Here is a 16,716-nt window from a genome sequence, read left to right as displayed (position 1 = left end):
AACATGATGTGGAGCAGCACAAGAACAGGAGCTAATAATATTTGTACCTCGCCCATCTGACTGGGTTGCCCAGCCTCTCTGGGCAGCTACCAACACAATAAAACAGGGCTGCCTTCAGGTGTCTTCTAAAAGTTGTGTAGTTCTTCATCTTCTTGACATCTGATGGGAGGGTGTTTCACAGGCAGGGTGCCACTGCCGAGAAGGCCTTCTGTCTGTTTCCCGGTATCTTCTCTTCTTGCAACGAGGGAACTGCCAGAAGGCCCTCGGAACTAGATCTCAGTGTCTGGGCTGAACGATGGGGGCAGAGACTCTCCTTCAGGTATACAGGGCCAAGCCCGTTTAGCGCTAATGCAGAAGTGGCCACTAGCCGCCTCTGCTAAAATATGGTGTCAGCAATGTGATCTCTTCTCCAAAACAATGAATTCTGCACTGAAGCAATACAAATTCTATGTGTGCACATGCATACATGCAAAATTCTGCAAAACCTTCATAAACCTCATTATATAAACTGTTATAAACTATTTCCTTGATTTGCTGAACATCTCCTGTTTATACTAATCATAGAGCCTAACCACCAACACCTGCATTCCAGCATCATCCGGAAGCTTTGCTAGAAAATAGTGTTCTTTAAAATAGAAGAGAGCTGGGTGTTGCTCAAGATGCTGGCTTTTGCCTCCAGTCCCAAATTCTGTATTTTCATAGGCTTGGAGGGAGAGTGCCTGCAGCCCTTGACATTAGAGCAAGGGGGAATGAGACAATTCTCGGTCCCTTGGGAGAAGAATGCAGCCTTTGGAAACCTAGATGGAAGAAAGAATGCTGACCCTTTTAAGAGCCTTGATGCCAGGAAGAAGCGAGTCTCCGTGGGAGGTGCAGTTCTAATGCCTTTCCCTTGCTTCCTCCCTCAGGAGCTAAACAAAAAGCAGACCCAGAAGGACCTGGAGTGCGCCATGCTTCTGCGCCAGCACGAATCCACACAGGAACTGGAGTTCCGGCACCTGCACACCGTCCAGCGCACCCGCACGGAGCTCACCCGCCTGCAGCACCAAACAGAGCTCTCCAACCAGCTGGAGTACAACAAGCGCCGGGAGCAGGAGCTGCGCCAGAAACACGCCATGGAGGTCCGGCAGCAGCCTAAGAGCCTCAAAGTAGGTGCTACCTACACCCCGCCTTGCTGCCAGTGGTGCCCTGACGGGCAGGATGCAAGGGGTCTGGAGCCAGGGCAGGGGCACCCAGGGGTTGTGGAAATGGACACAAATGAGGACGGAAGTCTAGAGCCCATGCAGGACCACTTGTGTGGGCCTAGTCCCTGTGACTGTGCGGCCAGGGCTCAGAAATGCCCGGCAGATGCAGAATCTAAATGCCCACACTTTGGGCCACTAGACTCAAGAGGATGTGAATCGGCTGTTTCGGAGTCTGGTAGCCCTTGTCATGATGATCTAGGCCGATGCAAACCTATTGGAGAGGTTCTGGAGCCAACTCAGGGTGTTGTAGACACAGGAATAAAATGTCCCAACCTTTTAGGGAAGTGTAGCCATGAAATGGGGGTTCTGGAGCCAGAGCTAGACTGCCATGGGCATGTGGTTTTAGAGTATGGCCTGGAGGAGGAGGAGGAGGATCTAGAGCTGGATGCAGTGCGTATTGGGGGTCTTGTACAGGACTGGTCGCAAAAGGGGGTTGGAGATCTGGATGAGCAGGGTTTGGAGGCCTTGGTGCCTGAATCAAAGCGTCCTGGGGACGTAAAGCCTGGTTGGCAATGCCTGGCAAGCGAAATTCCAGATGGGCAGGAAGCTGCAGCTTTAGAGCAGAGACAGGAGTGCCTTTGGCTCAATGGGAAGGACGAGGAAGTCCTAGATCCAGACAGAAAAGAAGGTTGGATTCCAGATTTCGGTGAAACGAGCTTGAAACAGCAAGAACACTGTGGAGAGGGAGTTGCTGATCTAGAAGTAAGCCAGAGGTTTTTTGGAGTGCGGGATCACTTTGGAGAGGGCTCTGGGGTTCTGTTGTCCGTTCGGGGGCGGCCAGGCGTTCCAGAGCCTGATGGGCAAGAGGCTGATAAGCTGGATCCATTCCCATGTGAAGGCAATTTATACTCTCATGCCTTACCCACTGTCCTAGAAGAGGGGGCCCTGCGAGGCCCGGGAGATGGCTGCCCTGCCCCTGAAGACCCCTACAGCCTGCAGGCCAGCAGCAAAGCCCGCCCCGTCCCACCTCCCGTGGCAGCCATGCTGCCCCATGCTCTCTGCGTGGTCTTGGCACTGTTAGTCTCTGCCTACCCATGTGCACCAACTCTCTTGCTGCTCCTTGCTGCACTGTGGGCGCAGGGTGGCGGGTTTCAGGATATCCTCCTGGCCCTCGAAGGGGCTCTGGTGGGCCTGGGGGTTACGTACACCTTGTTGCACTCTGTCTTCCTCCTTTCCGGAGCGTCCTTTCTCCTCCTGGCCAAGATGGCGGGGGCAGTGGGTGTGGTGGGACTGAGCGCCAGTAGGGGGCGCCTGTACGTTCCCGTCATCCTCCTGGCTTCCTACCTGTTAGCTTCTCCCTGGCTGTTCCTGCCTCTTTACCTCTTGGGGGCACTCGCACGGCACAGCCTGAGGGGATTCCCCCGCCGCGCCCGCCGCTTCTGGCTCCTGGCCCTGCTCCGTCTCCCACGCCCGGCTTTCCGCATCCTCCAGCGCCTGGGGCTGGTCACCGAGCAGGGGCTGTTCCGCCTCTTCCCCAAAACCAACAAGGGTGGCTTCCGCAGCCGCATCCCGGTGCTGTCCCGCCAGCGCCAGCCGTCCCTGCCCTGGCACCGCAAGGCCGCGGCCCTTCTTGCCAAGCCGATTTGCAGCATCAACAAGATCCTCACGGAGGTGATTTGTGCTCAGCTGCCTCCTTCGGCCCTGCATTGCCTCAAGGGGCTGCATGTCTTGCGAGAGGAAAGGCCTTCCCGCATCCCCCGCCTGACAGCCAGGCCCCGGGGGCATTCTGTAGGGTCAGCGAGGCGCATTAGTAGGAGGAGAAGTGTGCAAGGAAGCCAGCCTGCCAGGAGACCCTGGAGATAAGGAGCCCTTGAAGGGCTCCACATCCTGTTCTAAAACGGTGAAACAGTCCATTCCTGTGGGATTCTGGCATCCTGGTCCTCTGGTCTCGCACACAGAATTCTGGGAGGTCTCTGGACTTATGGGAGATCAGGCAGAGCAAGTGACAGTATTTACTCTGAAAACCTACTACTTTCCATCCAGTGTTGTGGTATTGGTATATAGAACCCGACAGCAAAGGGAGAGAATTTAATGTCTTAAGGCCAGGGATCCCTCTGAGCCTTTGATAAAATGAGTTTTGAAGTTGCGGGAGGACCAGAAGTTTGTTCTAGCTCCTTATTGGTTTACACAATGGTGGGGCGGAGCGTTGTTGAGTGTTCATTACCCTAACGAGGAAAGAATCACCTGATGACGCCCTTTTGAGCTGGCTGTTTGGGTGGGTTGGGTATTTTTTGGCGCCCGTTCCAGCCGGCTGGGAGAAGATGTGGGTTAAGCTGAAGAGATTTCCAAGCCCCTTAGAACTGAGGTGTGAGGTGCAGGTGTGCTAGTGTCTGAGGTCGAAAGGTCCTGTTCAATGTTCCCCAATGAAAAGAGGAGTTTGCTAAGGGGGCAGGGGCTGCAGTTTGCAGAATACTCCACTCTTGCAACCATTTTCCAGTAACCGCTTTTTTAAAAGTCCAGGCACTCTTGTTTCCATCTTTAACCTACTTTGAGCAATGAGGGGATAAGTATGGTCCTCCATTTCCTTCAAACATAGAACCCCCAAAGAAGGTAGCGGGTGCTGAGGCTGAATATACAGTCATCAAAATAAATAGGCTTCTGTTCATTATCAGCTCCTTAAATGGTCAGGACCCATATCGCCTTAAATTTTATCATTCTCCCTCCCTCTTCCCCGCTGAACCTTGTTTCAATTGATCTGGAAACTTACAAACCTAAAGGGGTGTACATGTTTCAAGAAATCAGACTCCTCCCAGCTCCTAAGGGCTTAACTAATTTTAGGTGATTCTTTCGCCGTTAATATATATATTTCCACCGTTTTACAAATATATATATATATTTATCATTTTCCACCCTAATTGTAACAACCTCCCTTCACTTCATTTTTTTTTTACTTGAATGTACATATTTCAAGCTGACTTTTAATTTTATGTTTGTGTATGTTTGTGATTTTTTTTTTTTTGGCTAAGTTTTATATAAAACCAGTTTTTGTGGGGAGGGACAAAGAGCTAATGTGAGATTTTTTTTATAAAAAAATGACTGAAAACGGGAGAATTTTTTTTAAAAATCCAACTTATTGCTACAGGTTTTTCATTTGAAAGCACAATGGGCCAATCAAGCAGTTCTCTCTATCTCTCTCTCTCTTTTGCCCTTATAAAAGAAATCTTCAAATACCACAAGCCAGGACTTTGAAGTAATGGTTAGGCTTTTAACCAGTTTGCTTTAGTGGACCTATGTAAGAATGGAAAAGTTAAGTTTGCCATTGAGCACCTCCCCAAATGCTGGGATTGTTGGTAGTTTTTCAGGTGGTGAAACCAACCTTTTTGTTGGTTCCCTGCAGCCTGTTGAAGCACAGGGACCATTCCAGGAATAGCAGTGCCTCAAGGTCTCCCCTTTCCCAGGGAGCCAACTATTCCACCTTTCCTACTCCAGGATCTGAATGCCCTCATTACTCTGGGATCTCTGTCCTCAGTCACCCACAGCTTGAGCTGTGGCAATGGCATCAGAGTACCTGGCCCTTTCACACCTGGATGAGATGCTTGCCTTTTGTAACACAAGTAACAACTGTGTAGAAGAATTCCGGGTAATGCAGAAGCTCCCGTAGTCTTGCAGTGATTTACTCGTGTCATTAAAAAAATGATTACCTTGCCTATTTTAACTCTCTATCCCAGCCCTTACCATGCCTTGTGCCCACCAGATGTTTTGGACTACAACTCTGATGGGCCCTAAACATCTGGAGAGCACAAAGTTGGGAAAGGTTGCTCTAATCACCCAGACGCTATAATATCTCAATCAAGTTCGTATATGAAGAGCGTTGCTGATAGATGTGGTTTCTTTGTTTTTTGAAACAAAACCTGGTTTATTTAAAAGTCGATCTTTGGCAGCCAAATAGGCACTAAATTAACCATTTTTTAAAATGCCAAACTGGGGTGGTTGAACTTGAATATCTTTAGAGAGTAATCCTGAACACACCAAATCTAAGAGTAAATCCCATTTTTGTTGTTTGTTTTTACACCTAGTAAATTTAGATTCCCGGACAAAGCAAGGATTTTTCGCATTCCCATGACACGCCAGACACCCCAGCCATGTTTTATGCTGTTAAATCATTTTGTAACTAACATCCTACAGTTCTAGTTTAATTGGTGCCTCATTTTTAAATTGTTTCCTTCGTGCATTTTTACATATTTTCCCCAGCTTGTGGTCTGATTCTGTTACTACAGCCTTTAAAAAAAACCCCAAAAAACCCCAAGTTGAGATTATCCCCAACTTTGTCTTAATTCTGCATTTATCTATCAAATTTTGGTCCCATTTTGTACATCAAGTGCTTGTCCTGTGTTTCTCCCTTTTTTGGTTCATCTGTGGTCTTTTTTAATTTATTTCTTATTTTGTTCAAATCATGGATTTATTTTTTAGCATTCCTCCATTTTTTGGCCAAACTTATTTTCATTAATCCAGATTCTGTTTTGTCCATTTTAATAGTGTACTTGTATTTCTTCCTATTTTGTGTGTGTGCGTTTGAGCTGTGGTTTCCTCCTTATCCTCCTTGCATTTTTTTTCTCTGTTAAATATTTTTTATTTATTTCTCCCATTTTGTGCGGGGAAGGTATTCATCTGTGGTTTATTTATTTCTCCCTTCCCTCTTGTGGATGCATGTGAAACTTTGAAGGAAAAATAAAAAGAATTCTGCACCACACTTCACCACCTCTGTATTGTGAGTTTTGAGTTTGGTTTTATTTATTTCTCAATTTTTTAAAAAATAAAATGAGGCACTTTAAGCTTAGGAGCTGGGCTACGAGTCTGTTTTCACACCTCTGTTGCCCCCAAACACCTTGTATTTAAGCTTTCCTCTCCCTGAAATTTTGCACTGTGTGTTTGTAAAAGTTTGGAGTATTATTCAAAACCTGAATCAGAGGGGATCTATGCATTTCCTCTCTGCACCCCACTATTACCTTTGTTTCTCATTAACTCTGAGAAGCTGTAACTGTCCATAACTTTCTACACTCGGGTGGTGGGAATGTTCCTGAAATTATTTAGAATACTCAAGGAGAAAGGGGGGGGGAATGAATCTGGGCAATTTTATTAGCCTGCCTGTTTTACATTATTTCCATTTGCTGCTATATGTTCAAAAGTGGAACTGCAACCTTTGAGGGCCATGCCCCACGCTCCTGCAACCCCCACCGCCCGAAATGAACAACAACCCAATCAGCTTGGTAGCTAATGCACTTGTTTCTAAGGGACATTGGAAAGCAATACATTTGAGTCATGAAAATGTGCAGCTGGGTGAGGCAGCTGCCTCAGGCAGTCGGTTTTTGGGTGCCATTTGGGAGGTTGCTTTGGGAGGCTGCTTTTATGCATGTAGTGCAAACCTCTGCAAACATCTGTGTGAGGATCACTCTAGAATTCTTCCTGGTGGTTTGTGCCCTGTGTGAATACATAGGGGGTGGCTTGACTTGTGCCAGCCTTCATTCTCTGCAATCCGGAGTACCGCAAAATAATTGCACACACAGCTTCCAAGCAAAAATGACACGTGTGGGTTCCAGGGAAAAAACACAGACCCACATTGAGGTGGGTTCCTGCTGCATCATATGACAAAGGTCCCCTCTCCCAGAGGTCAGCCACGGCAGTGACAAAGGTGTGCGTGTTCCACCTGCCTTACATTAGTCTCAGTTCAAAAAGCATCCTTATGCTTAATCTTTAAGCATCTTCCTCCCTGACCTCCCAGCTGTGAGGCTCAGTTTTCCTTATGAGGCACAAGAGTTTCCTCCCCGTCACGCCACTGCCTTCCCATTCCTGGCACCCATGTAAGGCGCTCGCCCTCATTCATCCCATTCATAACACAAGGGACTTTGGTATTCGCTGTGTGTTTGATAACATTTTTGTAGACCACCTCCTAAGGAGGAGGTGACACAGAAATAGAAACTCAACTTTGCCTTCTCCTAACCACTGACTCCTAACTGGGAAGTTTTAAATGTTTGTGGTGCACCCCATACACTCCCCCCAGCCCCAGTGCGTTCCTTAAAGAACCTGAACGCTGCTTAGATAAGGAGAGGGCAGAGAAGAAGTATCTTTTTCAAAGGGGCGGCGGGGTTTGAGCCCTCCCCACTCACTAACCCAAATTGGATCAACTGGAAGGCGTCCCAATGAGAGTCTCAGATAAAGGACAGCTCTGAAAAGTGTTGCCTGGTGTACAGTGACCACTCAGTAAAACAAATGCTGGAGACAAAAATGGGGGTGGGTTTTGAACAATTTAAAAAATAAATATACCCTACCTTTCAGTTAAACACTAATTTGGTTGCTGGCCTTACCTTGTGTGGAGTGTGTCTTTTTAGCACAGGACTGGGCTACTTGGGGGCTCGGAAGGCTCAGCCTGTTCCCTAGTGCAGCCACAGGGGAAAATACACACATGCACATACTCTCTCTGAGGCACACCCCTTCCTTACTTTGCGTGAACAGCAGCAGAGGCTCAGCTTAAAAAGTTCTCCCCCTGAGCTTCTCAGTTGTGGGTGTGAGCCCAACACGCAAGCAGCTAGGACCTTGAAGAGCGGAAGGGGAGAATTCAAACTTAGTCAATATTTGATCCTACTTGGGGGTGGAGTGGGGGGTTGAAAAGTCATTTTGCCACTGTTGGAGCTCATACTAGAACGGGAGTGAACAGAGCCAAGGCTGCTGGCCCTTCAGCCAACTCTCAGCATGGTCCTACTTGGACATTAGTTGCACCAGGACTGCTGCTTTTTCAAAATCACCGATAATTCCCCTTATATCCTGCCTTTCTCCTATAATGAATATATGAAGCTGCCCAATTCCGTCAGGCTGCCGGTCTGCCCAGCTGAGTGCTGCATATTCTTGGCTGGCATACTCTGGGCTCTGCAGGGTTAGGCCTAGCGCATCCTCACCATATAGATCCTTTAACTGGAGATGCCAGAGAGATTGAACCTGGGTCATTCTGCACGGGAGCCTCTAGGAAACACGTCACATTTAAGTGGCTTTGCCTTCAGCGGGAAATGTCACTTGGTTAAATGAAGGACAGGGTCTCCCCACCAAAACCCTACTGGTGGGAGTTGTTTGTCTAACACGTGCTCCTGTCTCTCTCTCTCTCTCTCTCTCCCTGTTGTTCTTCTCTTTCCCCACCCGTTTTTTCTTTCGCACTCTCCCCCTTTGTTCACCATTCTTCCCCTCCCTCCTTTGGTTGCTTGGGCTTGCCTTTTCTTTTCGGTTCTTCTCCCCTGTTCTCCTCCTCTCTCTTCCTCCTACCCCAGTCCAAGGAGCTGCAAATTAAAAAGCAGTTCCAGGACACCTGCAAGATCCAGACACGACAATACAAGGCCCTCCGCAACCACCTCTTGGAGACCACCCCGAAGAGCGAGCACAAAGGCATCCTCAAGCGCCTGAAGGACGAGCAGACCCGCAAGCTGGCCATCCTAGCTGAGCAGTACGACCACAGCATCAATGAAATGCTCTCCACCCAGGCTGTAGGTACCCCCACTACGACCCCCTGCCCCCGGGAAGAAGGAGGGAACTGACCCCTTTCTCCATCAGTGAGGGGAGAGTTGTGTTCTCATTATGCTCTTAAAAATCACGCAGCAAAACTTGAGTTTTGTGCCCTTCCAGTGAGAGTATCCCCCATTCTTGTTCCCTTCATTCCAATCTGTGAGAGTATTTTGCAAATAGAGCCCTTCTGGGTGAATTAACTTGTTCCATCTACAGTGGTACCTTGGTTCTCAAACTTAATCCGTTCCGGGAGTCCATTCGACTCCCCAAAACCATTCGAAAACCAAGGCATGGCTTCCAGTTGGCTGCAGGAACTTCCTGCACTCAAGCAGAAGCCACGCCGTATGTTCGGCTTCCGAAAAACGTTCACAAACCAGAACACTTGCTTCTGGATTTGCAGTGTTCAGGAGCCGATTTGTTCGGCGACTAAGCCGTTTGGGAGCCAAGCACAGAATTTGGGCTTCCTTAGTGCAGTTTATGCAGCTCTAGCTAGTAGTGAGGGACCCCACCTAAAAGATGGTGTTGGTTTTAGGCCACTTAACTGTCATGCTTCCTTCAACGCCACCAAAAAAGAATCCTGGGAAGACGAGTTTGGTGAGGGATGCCGGCAGTACTCTGAGAGCTCAAGCTCATCTTGCCTAACTACAATTCCCAGGGTTCCATGAGAAGAGGGATGGATCACTCAAACACTGAGTTTGTAGTATGGGTGTGTCCTAGGTCATACAATGCTCCTGGTGGTGCCTCACCATCTCATATTTCTTCCTCACTCAAAAGCATCCTTTTGAGGTTGGTCGATCTTAGTTTTTTATTTACTGAGGCTGATGGAGACCCACTTAACCAAAGCTACCTAGTGAGAGTGGTGATGGCCGAGGTGGACTTTGACTTCTTGAGTACAAAGGGCCAAGGATCAATGTGCCACAACAATAGGGTTCGCCCCCTTTTCCCAGGCTTGTCTCATGTGACTCTCACACCTGCTAGGCAGAAGTTCCACAGGTGTTGCTTCTCTTTAGAAGTGAGAAGGCTCTTCTTCACCTATTGATTCTCCACCCCCCCTTGTTATGTAGCTCTTACCAACCTGCCACCCAGAAGCTCCATTTTGATCTATGAACTGCCCTGTGGTCCTTGGATGAAAAACAGTATATTGATTAACTAATTACTAAATAACAACAGTAATCGACCTGGTGCCCATGGGTTCTCCCCCGTGACAGCATTACAAAGCAGGGTGGGGGACCGGTGTTTTATTTTTTACTGTTCGGGGACAAAGCCAAACATGTCTGAGCCCTGCTTCAGAAGCTGCTGCTGCTGCAACTGTGGGAGAGGCCTTGTGGCCGTGTTGGGTGAAGAGCGCCAGCCTTTCTCTCCAGAAACAGCCACCCTCTCCCTCAGTCAGCCCTGAGCCTGCAGTGTGCCCCTTCCTTATCTCTTCCTTTTCTCCCCCCTCCCAGCTGCGGTTGGACGAGACGCAGGAGGCAGAATACCAGGTCCTGCGGATGCAGCTGCAGCAAGAGCTGGAGCTGCTCAACGCCTATCAGAGCAAAATCAAGATCCACACCGAGGCGCAGCATGAACGGGAGATCAAGGAGCTGGAGCAGAGGGTATCCATCCGCCGGGCACTGCTGGAGCAAAGGGTACGTGCAAACAGCCTTCCTCCTCCTCCTCTTGGAAAACCCACGGTCCTGGTTCCTTAACCCACAGCACCAACCTCTCAGACCTACACGCCTCTCCCCTCTTGCCTGTCTCACCCAGATGGCTAGAAGTGTTAGTTTCCCTCTGGTTCCAAGCTCCCAAAATACTAACCCACGATCCCAAGAGGCCACCTTACACCAAAACTTTTAATTGGGATTGAAAGCCTTCTCGGCTGCCTTCTCTATTTCTCTCTCTCCCCACCCGCAAAAGAGAACCAGAGTTCTTGCATGAACTGCGCTGGGCTTTGTTAATGGAATTCCCGGAGCTCCTTGTGAAAGTGCACTCTGGGAAAGGGAGAGCCGTGATGGTTTAAACAGCTTTCGTATTGATTGCGATGCAAGTCAGCCCTCCTTAAAAGCTCAGGGAAGGGCGGACTTGATGGGCTTGCTGTAAGGTGAATAATGGAGAGGGATCGAGAGCTACAGTCGAAAGCCCATTACACGTTCATTAGGAGGAGATGAGGTATCGGGGTCCTCTTGCGTAGGTTAGTCCGAAGGGTCTGGTGGTGGCCGGCGGTAGGGCTAGGCGATACCTGGTTTTCAATGCCGCAATATATCACTTTGCAATATACAGATATATCACAATGTCTGAAATAAGGGTGGAACTATGTAGATACATTGGCTGGCCTCACGGTTTCCCCCAGCATTGTGGTTTTTGCATAGCATATGCACACGCACATCATGATTTGCAAAATATTGCCAAGTCACAAATTATGAAACTGATTGCACGATACGGACTTCAAACCGGTATCGCCCAGCCCTAGCCATAAGACTCCTCAGCGAGGATGAGGATTCTGCAGCCCTACAGATGCTTTTGGACTCCCAACAACTACAGCTAGCATGCACAGTGGCCAGGAAGGGTCAGAGTCCAGCAGTGTCTGATTTCCTCACCCCTGGTTTTGAGTCTGGTTTGTCCCATCCTGGGTTAACACCCTCTTCCTCCTTAACCAAACCCAGGTGTCCCTGCTGTTGCTTCAGTAGCCATTTTCTATAGCTAACTGGGAAGTCCAACCCCACTGTCACAATAGCAATATTTATACAACATATTTTTTAAAAAAGAAAGAAAGCTGTGTTGCCATTATTATACAACCTACCTCCCAGGTACTCCTGACCACAGATGTTGCAGCCTTAGAGGACTGGCCAGGAAGTTGATCTTATACGCGCTTACTGGAGAGCAAGCTCCATTGAGCTCACTGGGGTCTGCTTCTGATGCAGCAGGCGTCGGATCGCATTCTGAGCATTTGCTCAGAGAGCTCTTCTTGGCAGCTGCCATGCTAACAGCATGGTGGAGTCTTATAAAAAGAACTTGCCAAAAGGCTTGCTCTGTGGTTTTAAGCTGCTAGCATGGAAGCCATAGTCCAGGAACAACCTGCATGGCCGCCAGCTCCCCATCTCCCTTCTAAACTCAGTCTCTCTGTGTGTGTTTATTTACATGTTTTGCCTTTGTCACCCTCTAGATCGAGGAGGAGATGTTGGCCTTGCAGAACGAGCGATCTGACCGCATCCGGAGCCTCTTGGAGCGCCAAGCCCGGGAGATTGAGGCCTTCGACTCGGAGAGCATGCGCCTGGGCTTCAGCAACATGGCGCTCACAGGCATTCCAGCTGAAGCCTTCAACCAAGGCTACACTGCCCCCCCTCAGCCCTGGCCCTCCCGCCCCGTCCCCCGCAGCGGCTCCCACTGGAGCCACGGCGTCCAGAACACAGCCGGGGCCCCCCACGCGTGGCGGCAGCCCCCCATGCTTGCCCCGCCCCCTTCGGCTTGGCTCCACCCTCCTTCCTCCTCCCCTTCCTCCTCCTCCTCCTCCACGTCATCCGCCCCTGGGGGCCGCTCCAATGTGGTCATGCTGAGGAACAGCCCCCAGCCGCTGCGGCGCACAGCTTCTGGAGGCCAGTCGGACCAGGGCATCAGCCGCTCGGCCAGCGTCACCTCCCACATCCTCAACGGGTCGCACTTCTCCTACTCGTGAGGCGCTGGGGAGAGAACAGGGAAACTTTGCTGGAGGGAGACGGGGGAATTGGCTGGTGGAAAGGGGGAGGGGAGGAGGAGGAGGCAGGGGGGCGGCGCGTTTGCCGGGGCTCAGCAAGCTAGAACTGGGAGAAACCGAACCGCAGTGTGAAGGCTCCTCAGTCGTCATCTGTGGCCTTTGACTTGCCACCCACCTTGCAAGCGCAGAGACACAGAAGATTGGACTGTGCGGCGGAAGGTTGCACTCATGCCCTCTGGAGCATGGCTGGGGCCTCCTCCTCAGATCGTGGTTTCCTATCCCCCGCCAAATGGATGGAGACACCGAAGCTTGTGAACGTGACGTTGGCAATCGGTTTTTTGCGTCCCTGGTGGTTGTCAGCCGCTTCCCCCAGCGTTGCCACAATCTGTAGATGGAGAGAGGCAGAGAGCGGTGCCCCGGCAGCGGAGGCTAAATTGTGTCTTCAGGATGTGGCTGAATATTCCCAGGACGAGGGGCGGGTGGGGAGAAAGGCCCCCCACATCGCAGCAAATCCAGAATTCTTGATTGTGCATCCATAGCTTGCCCCACGCGCTGCAATCAGAGCTGATGCGCTCGGGAGAGCCTGTTCTGTGTCTCCTGCATCATGGTTCCTTTCAATCAGTTCAGGCAGTGAGAGAGAGAGAGAAATTAAATTAACGGGCGTGGATTTTGGGAGAACCCTGGATTGCCATTGGTGGCGGCCGATCGGTGCATGCATAGAATTACCAGATTGACAGTGAAAGAACTTTGCCTCCTTCCTGAGGCCTGGACAGTGGCTTCTGATCCTGCCCGAGTTCACAGGCGACCATAACCGAAATCCGTTGTTTCTGGACCGTTCTCAGCTCCCGGAACCTTCCTTACCTCACCACAGTCTGTGGCTGGAGAAGGAATTGTAAATTGCAAGCTGCTCTGGGCTCTTTATCTGCATCGTCCCATTTCTCACAGAGGCTGCCTCCTCCAGCTCCTCCTGTCACAGCGCCAGGCTGGTCCCACGGGATGGAGCAGGGACTGAGGTTCCGGAACCAGGCCTCGCGTTCCTGTCATGAACCAGAATGTAGATTTTAAACGGTGCCCTCTACATACCCGCCCCATATGTCTGTTTTGAGACGCGGATTTAAGCCCATGCCAGCCCAGGGATCTGTTTTTGTGTTAATACTCACCACCTTACCCACATGGATTACGTCTCTTTCCCCCCTCTGAAGGAAAGACCGCCCCACCACTCTTGCCACCCAGAGGGACTTTGAATGGCAGGCCTCCCTCTGCCACCTGGTCCTGAGCATTAAATTTAGTTTCCTGGCCCAGCCACAACCTCTGGAAGGTCAGGCTCGCTCCCTGGCCGAGGGCCTCGGAGGGTCACTTGCTTCCGTTGCACCCGGTTGCTCCCTTAAGCCACCTCCTCCTCCCAGAAACCACCGTGCCCCCCCTCCTAATTTGCCTCCTGTCATCCCCGTTGTCCTCCAGCCACTTCTCAGCATCGCTCCCATGCACCCCACCTGCCCAGTTTAGACTCGCCAGATCTGCAGCCCTGAGTTCGTATTTGCATGCAGGAGATCGGCTGCAGAATCTGAGTGCCCAGCAGAATGAAGGACACCTGTCGGTTCAGAAGCCACCTTCAACCCATCTCCTTCCTATACATTCTCCCCACCCCCAGAACCATTCCTGCCCCCTGGAAAAAACTTATTTGGTTACATAATACCCAGTATGAACAAACCCCACGGCCGGCTACCCAGGGTTTGGGATCAGGGTCAGCCTGTCTGAATCGGCAAACTATATATCTGTGGCCAGTTGCCCTCCTCTCCTCCTCCTCCTGTACTTAAGCACCAAACCTCTGCTGGAAAATGGGCCCCTAGTTCCTCTAGAGCTATAATTTATCTGAATCAGACCCACATATCCCACCAGTTGATGGAGAACACTTCCGGAAGCCCCCGGGGTGGTTTGCCCAGCTAAGAGGAAGGGGAGTTTTGCAAGTGGGCTGTTTCAACTCTGGCCAGCTAAAGGAGAACCTGGGGGGGGGGCATTTTGCATGTTCAAAGCTCTTCTGAGTTGGGGGCCCAATTGGGAGGGGCGGCATCATGTTGAAATCATGTATGATAACTCTTGTGCAAAGTCAGCTTTCAGAGGTTGGTCTTCCCCTTTTCGTTTTGTTCTGAACCATCGCTCAAAGTTTTCACCATGTAGGGAGGAATGCTAGATTCTTGGCCCCAGCAGGTGAAGAGCTGTGATCAAACTGTACCATTTGAACCCATATTTTAAAAAATACCCCTGCTGCTTACGTGAAAATTGGAAGCTGGGAAGATGTTCTCTAGGGTAGCCTTCTCCTGGCACACTGGCTTTGTTAAATGCATAGCTGTTTCTTGTTTCCCGTTTGGAAGCATTTGGCCATGTTGGCTCTCTGAAGTGGGACAGTGTAGGAAGTTCTACCAGCTGCTTGTGTGAATTAAGCCCAAGGATCAGCCAGCAGTCTTGGCATTACATTGACTGTACAAAAGGAGCCACATAAACCCCTTTTTTTCAGGAAGATTGAGGAAATCCAAGCTTTCTTCTTTTGAAACGTGAAACAAAACTTCCACATCTCACAAATCCCTCCTAGAGACCAGGGCAAACTTTTTTTTAATCTCATAGGTAGAGCACGCAGTTCTGGAAACCATTTCTCACTAGTGATGGAAGGAAAGTCCGAAGGGTTGTGTGTGGAAGCGAAGGAGAGCCGCATGTTCCAGGAAAGCAGAAATGGGTTACGGAATTATCGCAAGTAGTAAAACGAGCCAGGAAAGATCTTGAAGTAGAAATTTTCCATCTGTTGGCGGGAAATGTGGTGTAGTCCTTCTTTATCTGTGGAAGACATTGTAGTTTCTTAGGTTCCCGCCTCCCGCCCTCATATTTGGGCCAGGAACTGAATCATTTTTTTCCATTGTAAGCAGCTGAAGTAAGTCTTGTCCTTTACAACACACAACCCTATTAAAATCCCCCTCCTTCCTCAACAAACGCTGCTGCCCACCCCTGTCCCCCATCCACCCAACCCCAAGGGCACTGGTTTGGCTACAACCATAAAATTATCCTATCTAAACTTCTCAGACTTCTCCCAGAACCCTCTTCAAGTTCCTCAAGCTAATTTTGTGATTGAACAAGGCCACTGTTTTAAACCAGAGGGGTTGGGGGTGGGTGGGAGGGGAGAACTGAATGGGATCTTTTGTTACTTCAAGGTGTTCAGTTAGTGATTTCTGCCTGCCTGGGATTGGGAAATGGGGTTTTGGGTGGGCTGGAGGGGCTTGATGTATTATAATAATTAATCCTTTTGCTTTAAAAAAAATATTTCTGTTTTTTGGTGCCATAACTTTCCCCATGTACAGTTTACCTCTTCCAGTCTTTTTCTTTTCTCTTTTTGCGCTTTCCTCCCCTCCCCCTCCCCAGTTTTTTTCCTGTCTCCCTCTGTGTGGGTGATTAAAAACTAATGTGAGTGTGTGTATGTATGTGTGTATGTCTTTTTTTATATATGAAGAAAAAATGTTGGCGGGGGGGAACTTAGACATATGTGTCCTATGGAATGTATTAGAAAATAAAACACTTTTTAAAAACAAACAGGAACGGGGTGGGTGATCTTGAATCTTACTTGGGAGAGCAAAAACTGGAAAGAGAACACAACGATGGAACTGGTTGCTCTCTAGAGGGCTACCAGTCGGAGAGATTTTGGGGTGGGGTGAGAAATCTTTTAATAAAAATGTTGACTATTAAAAAAAAGTATTCTGTCTCTTTGGGGTTTTGAGAGGGAATGGGGTCAAGGCATCAATATCTTATCCAACCCAGGTTCCCATGGGACAAGATCCTAAAGGGTTTTTTTTAATGTCTAGATAACTGATTAATATGTCAGTTGCCCCCATTTTATACACATACAGGGACGTTAAAGGATTCTGACTGCTTTCAAGTCATGTTTACATGTGGGATGGAGTTCCTGAAACATATTAACGTCATTATTGTATACACAACCATGAGTGTAGTGGTCACTCAGTTGAATTAATCTGGAATAACGGGTACTTTTGTCTATATGTCTCCTACCATGTGGAATTCATAAGGCTTGGTTTCCAGACCCTTTATCATCTTGGTCAACCTCCTCTGCACACGTTCCAATTTGTCAATATCCTTAAATTGTGGTGCCCAGAACTGGACACAGGTGTCGTCTGGCCAAAGCAGAATAGAGTGGGGGGACGACTTCTCTTGATCAGAACAGTATCCTCCTGTTGATGCAGCCTAGAATAACATTAGCTTTTATTCCTGCAGTATCAGGCTGTTGACACATGTTGAGCAGTCTACTAAGGCTCCTAGATA

At 49.3% G+C, this 16,716-nt stretch overlaps 2 protein-coding genes across 3 annotated transcripts in view; both read left to right on the top strand.

Moving 5' to 3' along the window:
- TAOK2 (TAO kinase 2) overlaps window positions 1-15,859 on the top strand; it is a 37,901-nt gene extending 22,042 nt beyond the window's left edge. The window contains exons 17-20 of one of the 2 annotated variants that reach the window (XM_053363455.1): window positions 906-1,145; window positions 8,495-8,707; window positions 10,172-10,354; window positions 11,869-15,859. In XM_053363455.1, the coding sequence (XP_053219430.1) occupies window positions 906-1,145; window positions 8,495-8,707; window positions 10,172-10,354; window positions 11,869-12,378 (1,146 nt within the window). In that variant the 3' untranslated portion in view covers window positions 12,379-15,859. Of the gene's footprint in view, window positions 1-905; window positions 4,605-8,494; window positions 8,708-10,171; window positions 10,355-11,868 lie in introns of those variants that run through there. The other variant, XM_053363454.1, reaches the window with a different exon arrangement.
- The window catches only part of LOC128400908 (uncharacterized), a 94,756-nt gene that overhangs the window by 56,077 nt on the left and 21,963 nt on the right, over window positions 1-16,716 (top strand). The window lies entirely within an intron of this gene.

The sequence above is a fragment of the Podarcis raffonei genome, chromosome 13, assembly GCF_027172205.1.
Source record: "Podarcis raffonei isolate rPodRaf1 chromosome 13, rPodRaf1.pri, whole genome shotgun sequence".
NCBI classification, from domain to species: Eukaryota; Metazoa; Chordata; class Lepidosauria; order Squamata; family Lacertidae; genus Podarcis; species Podarcis raffonei.
The sequence above is the reverse complement of the archived record's forward strand: the minus strand, read 5'-3'. Positions and strand labels throughout refer to the sequence as shown.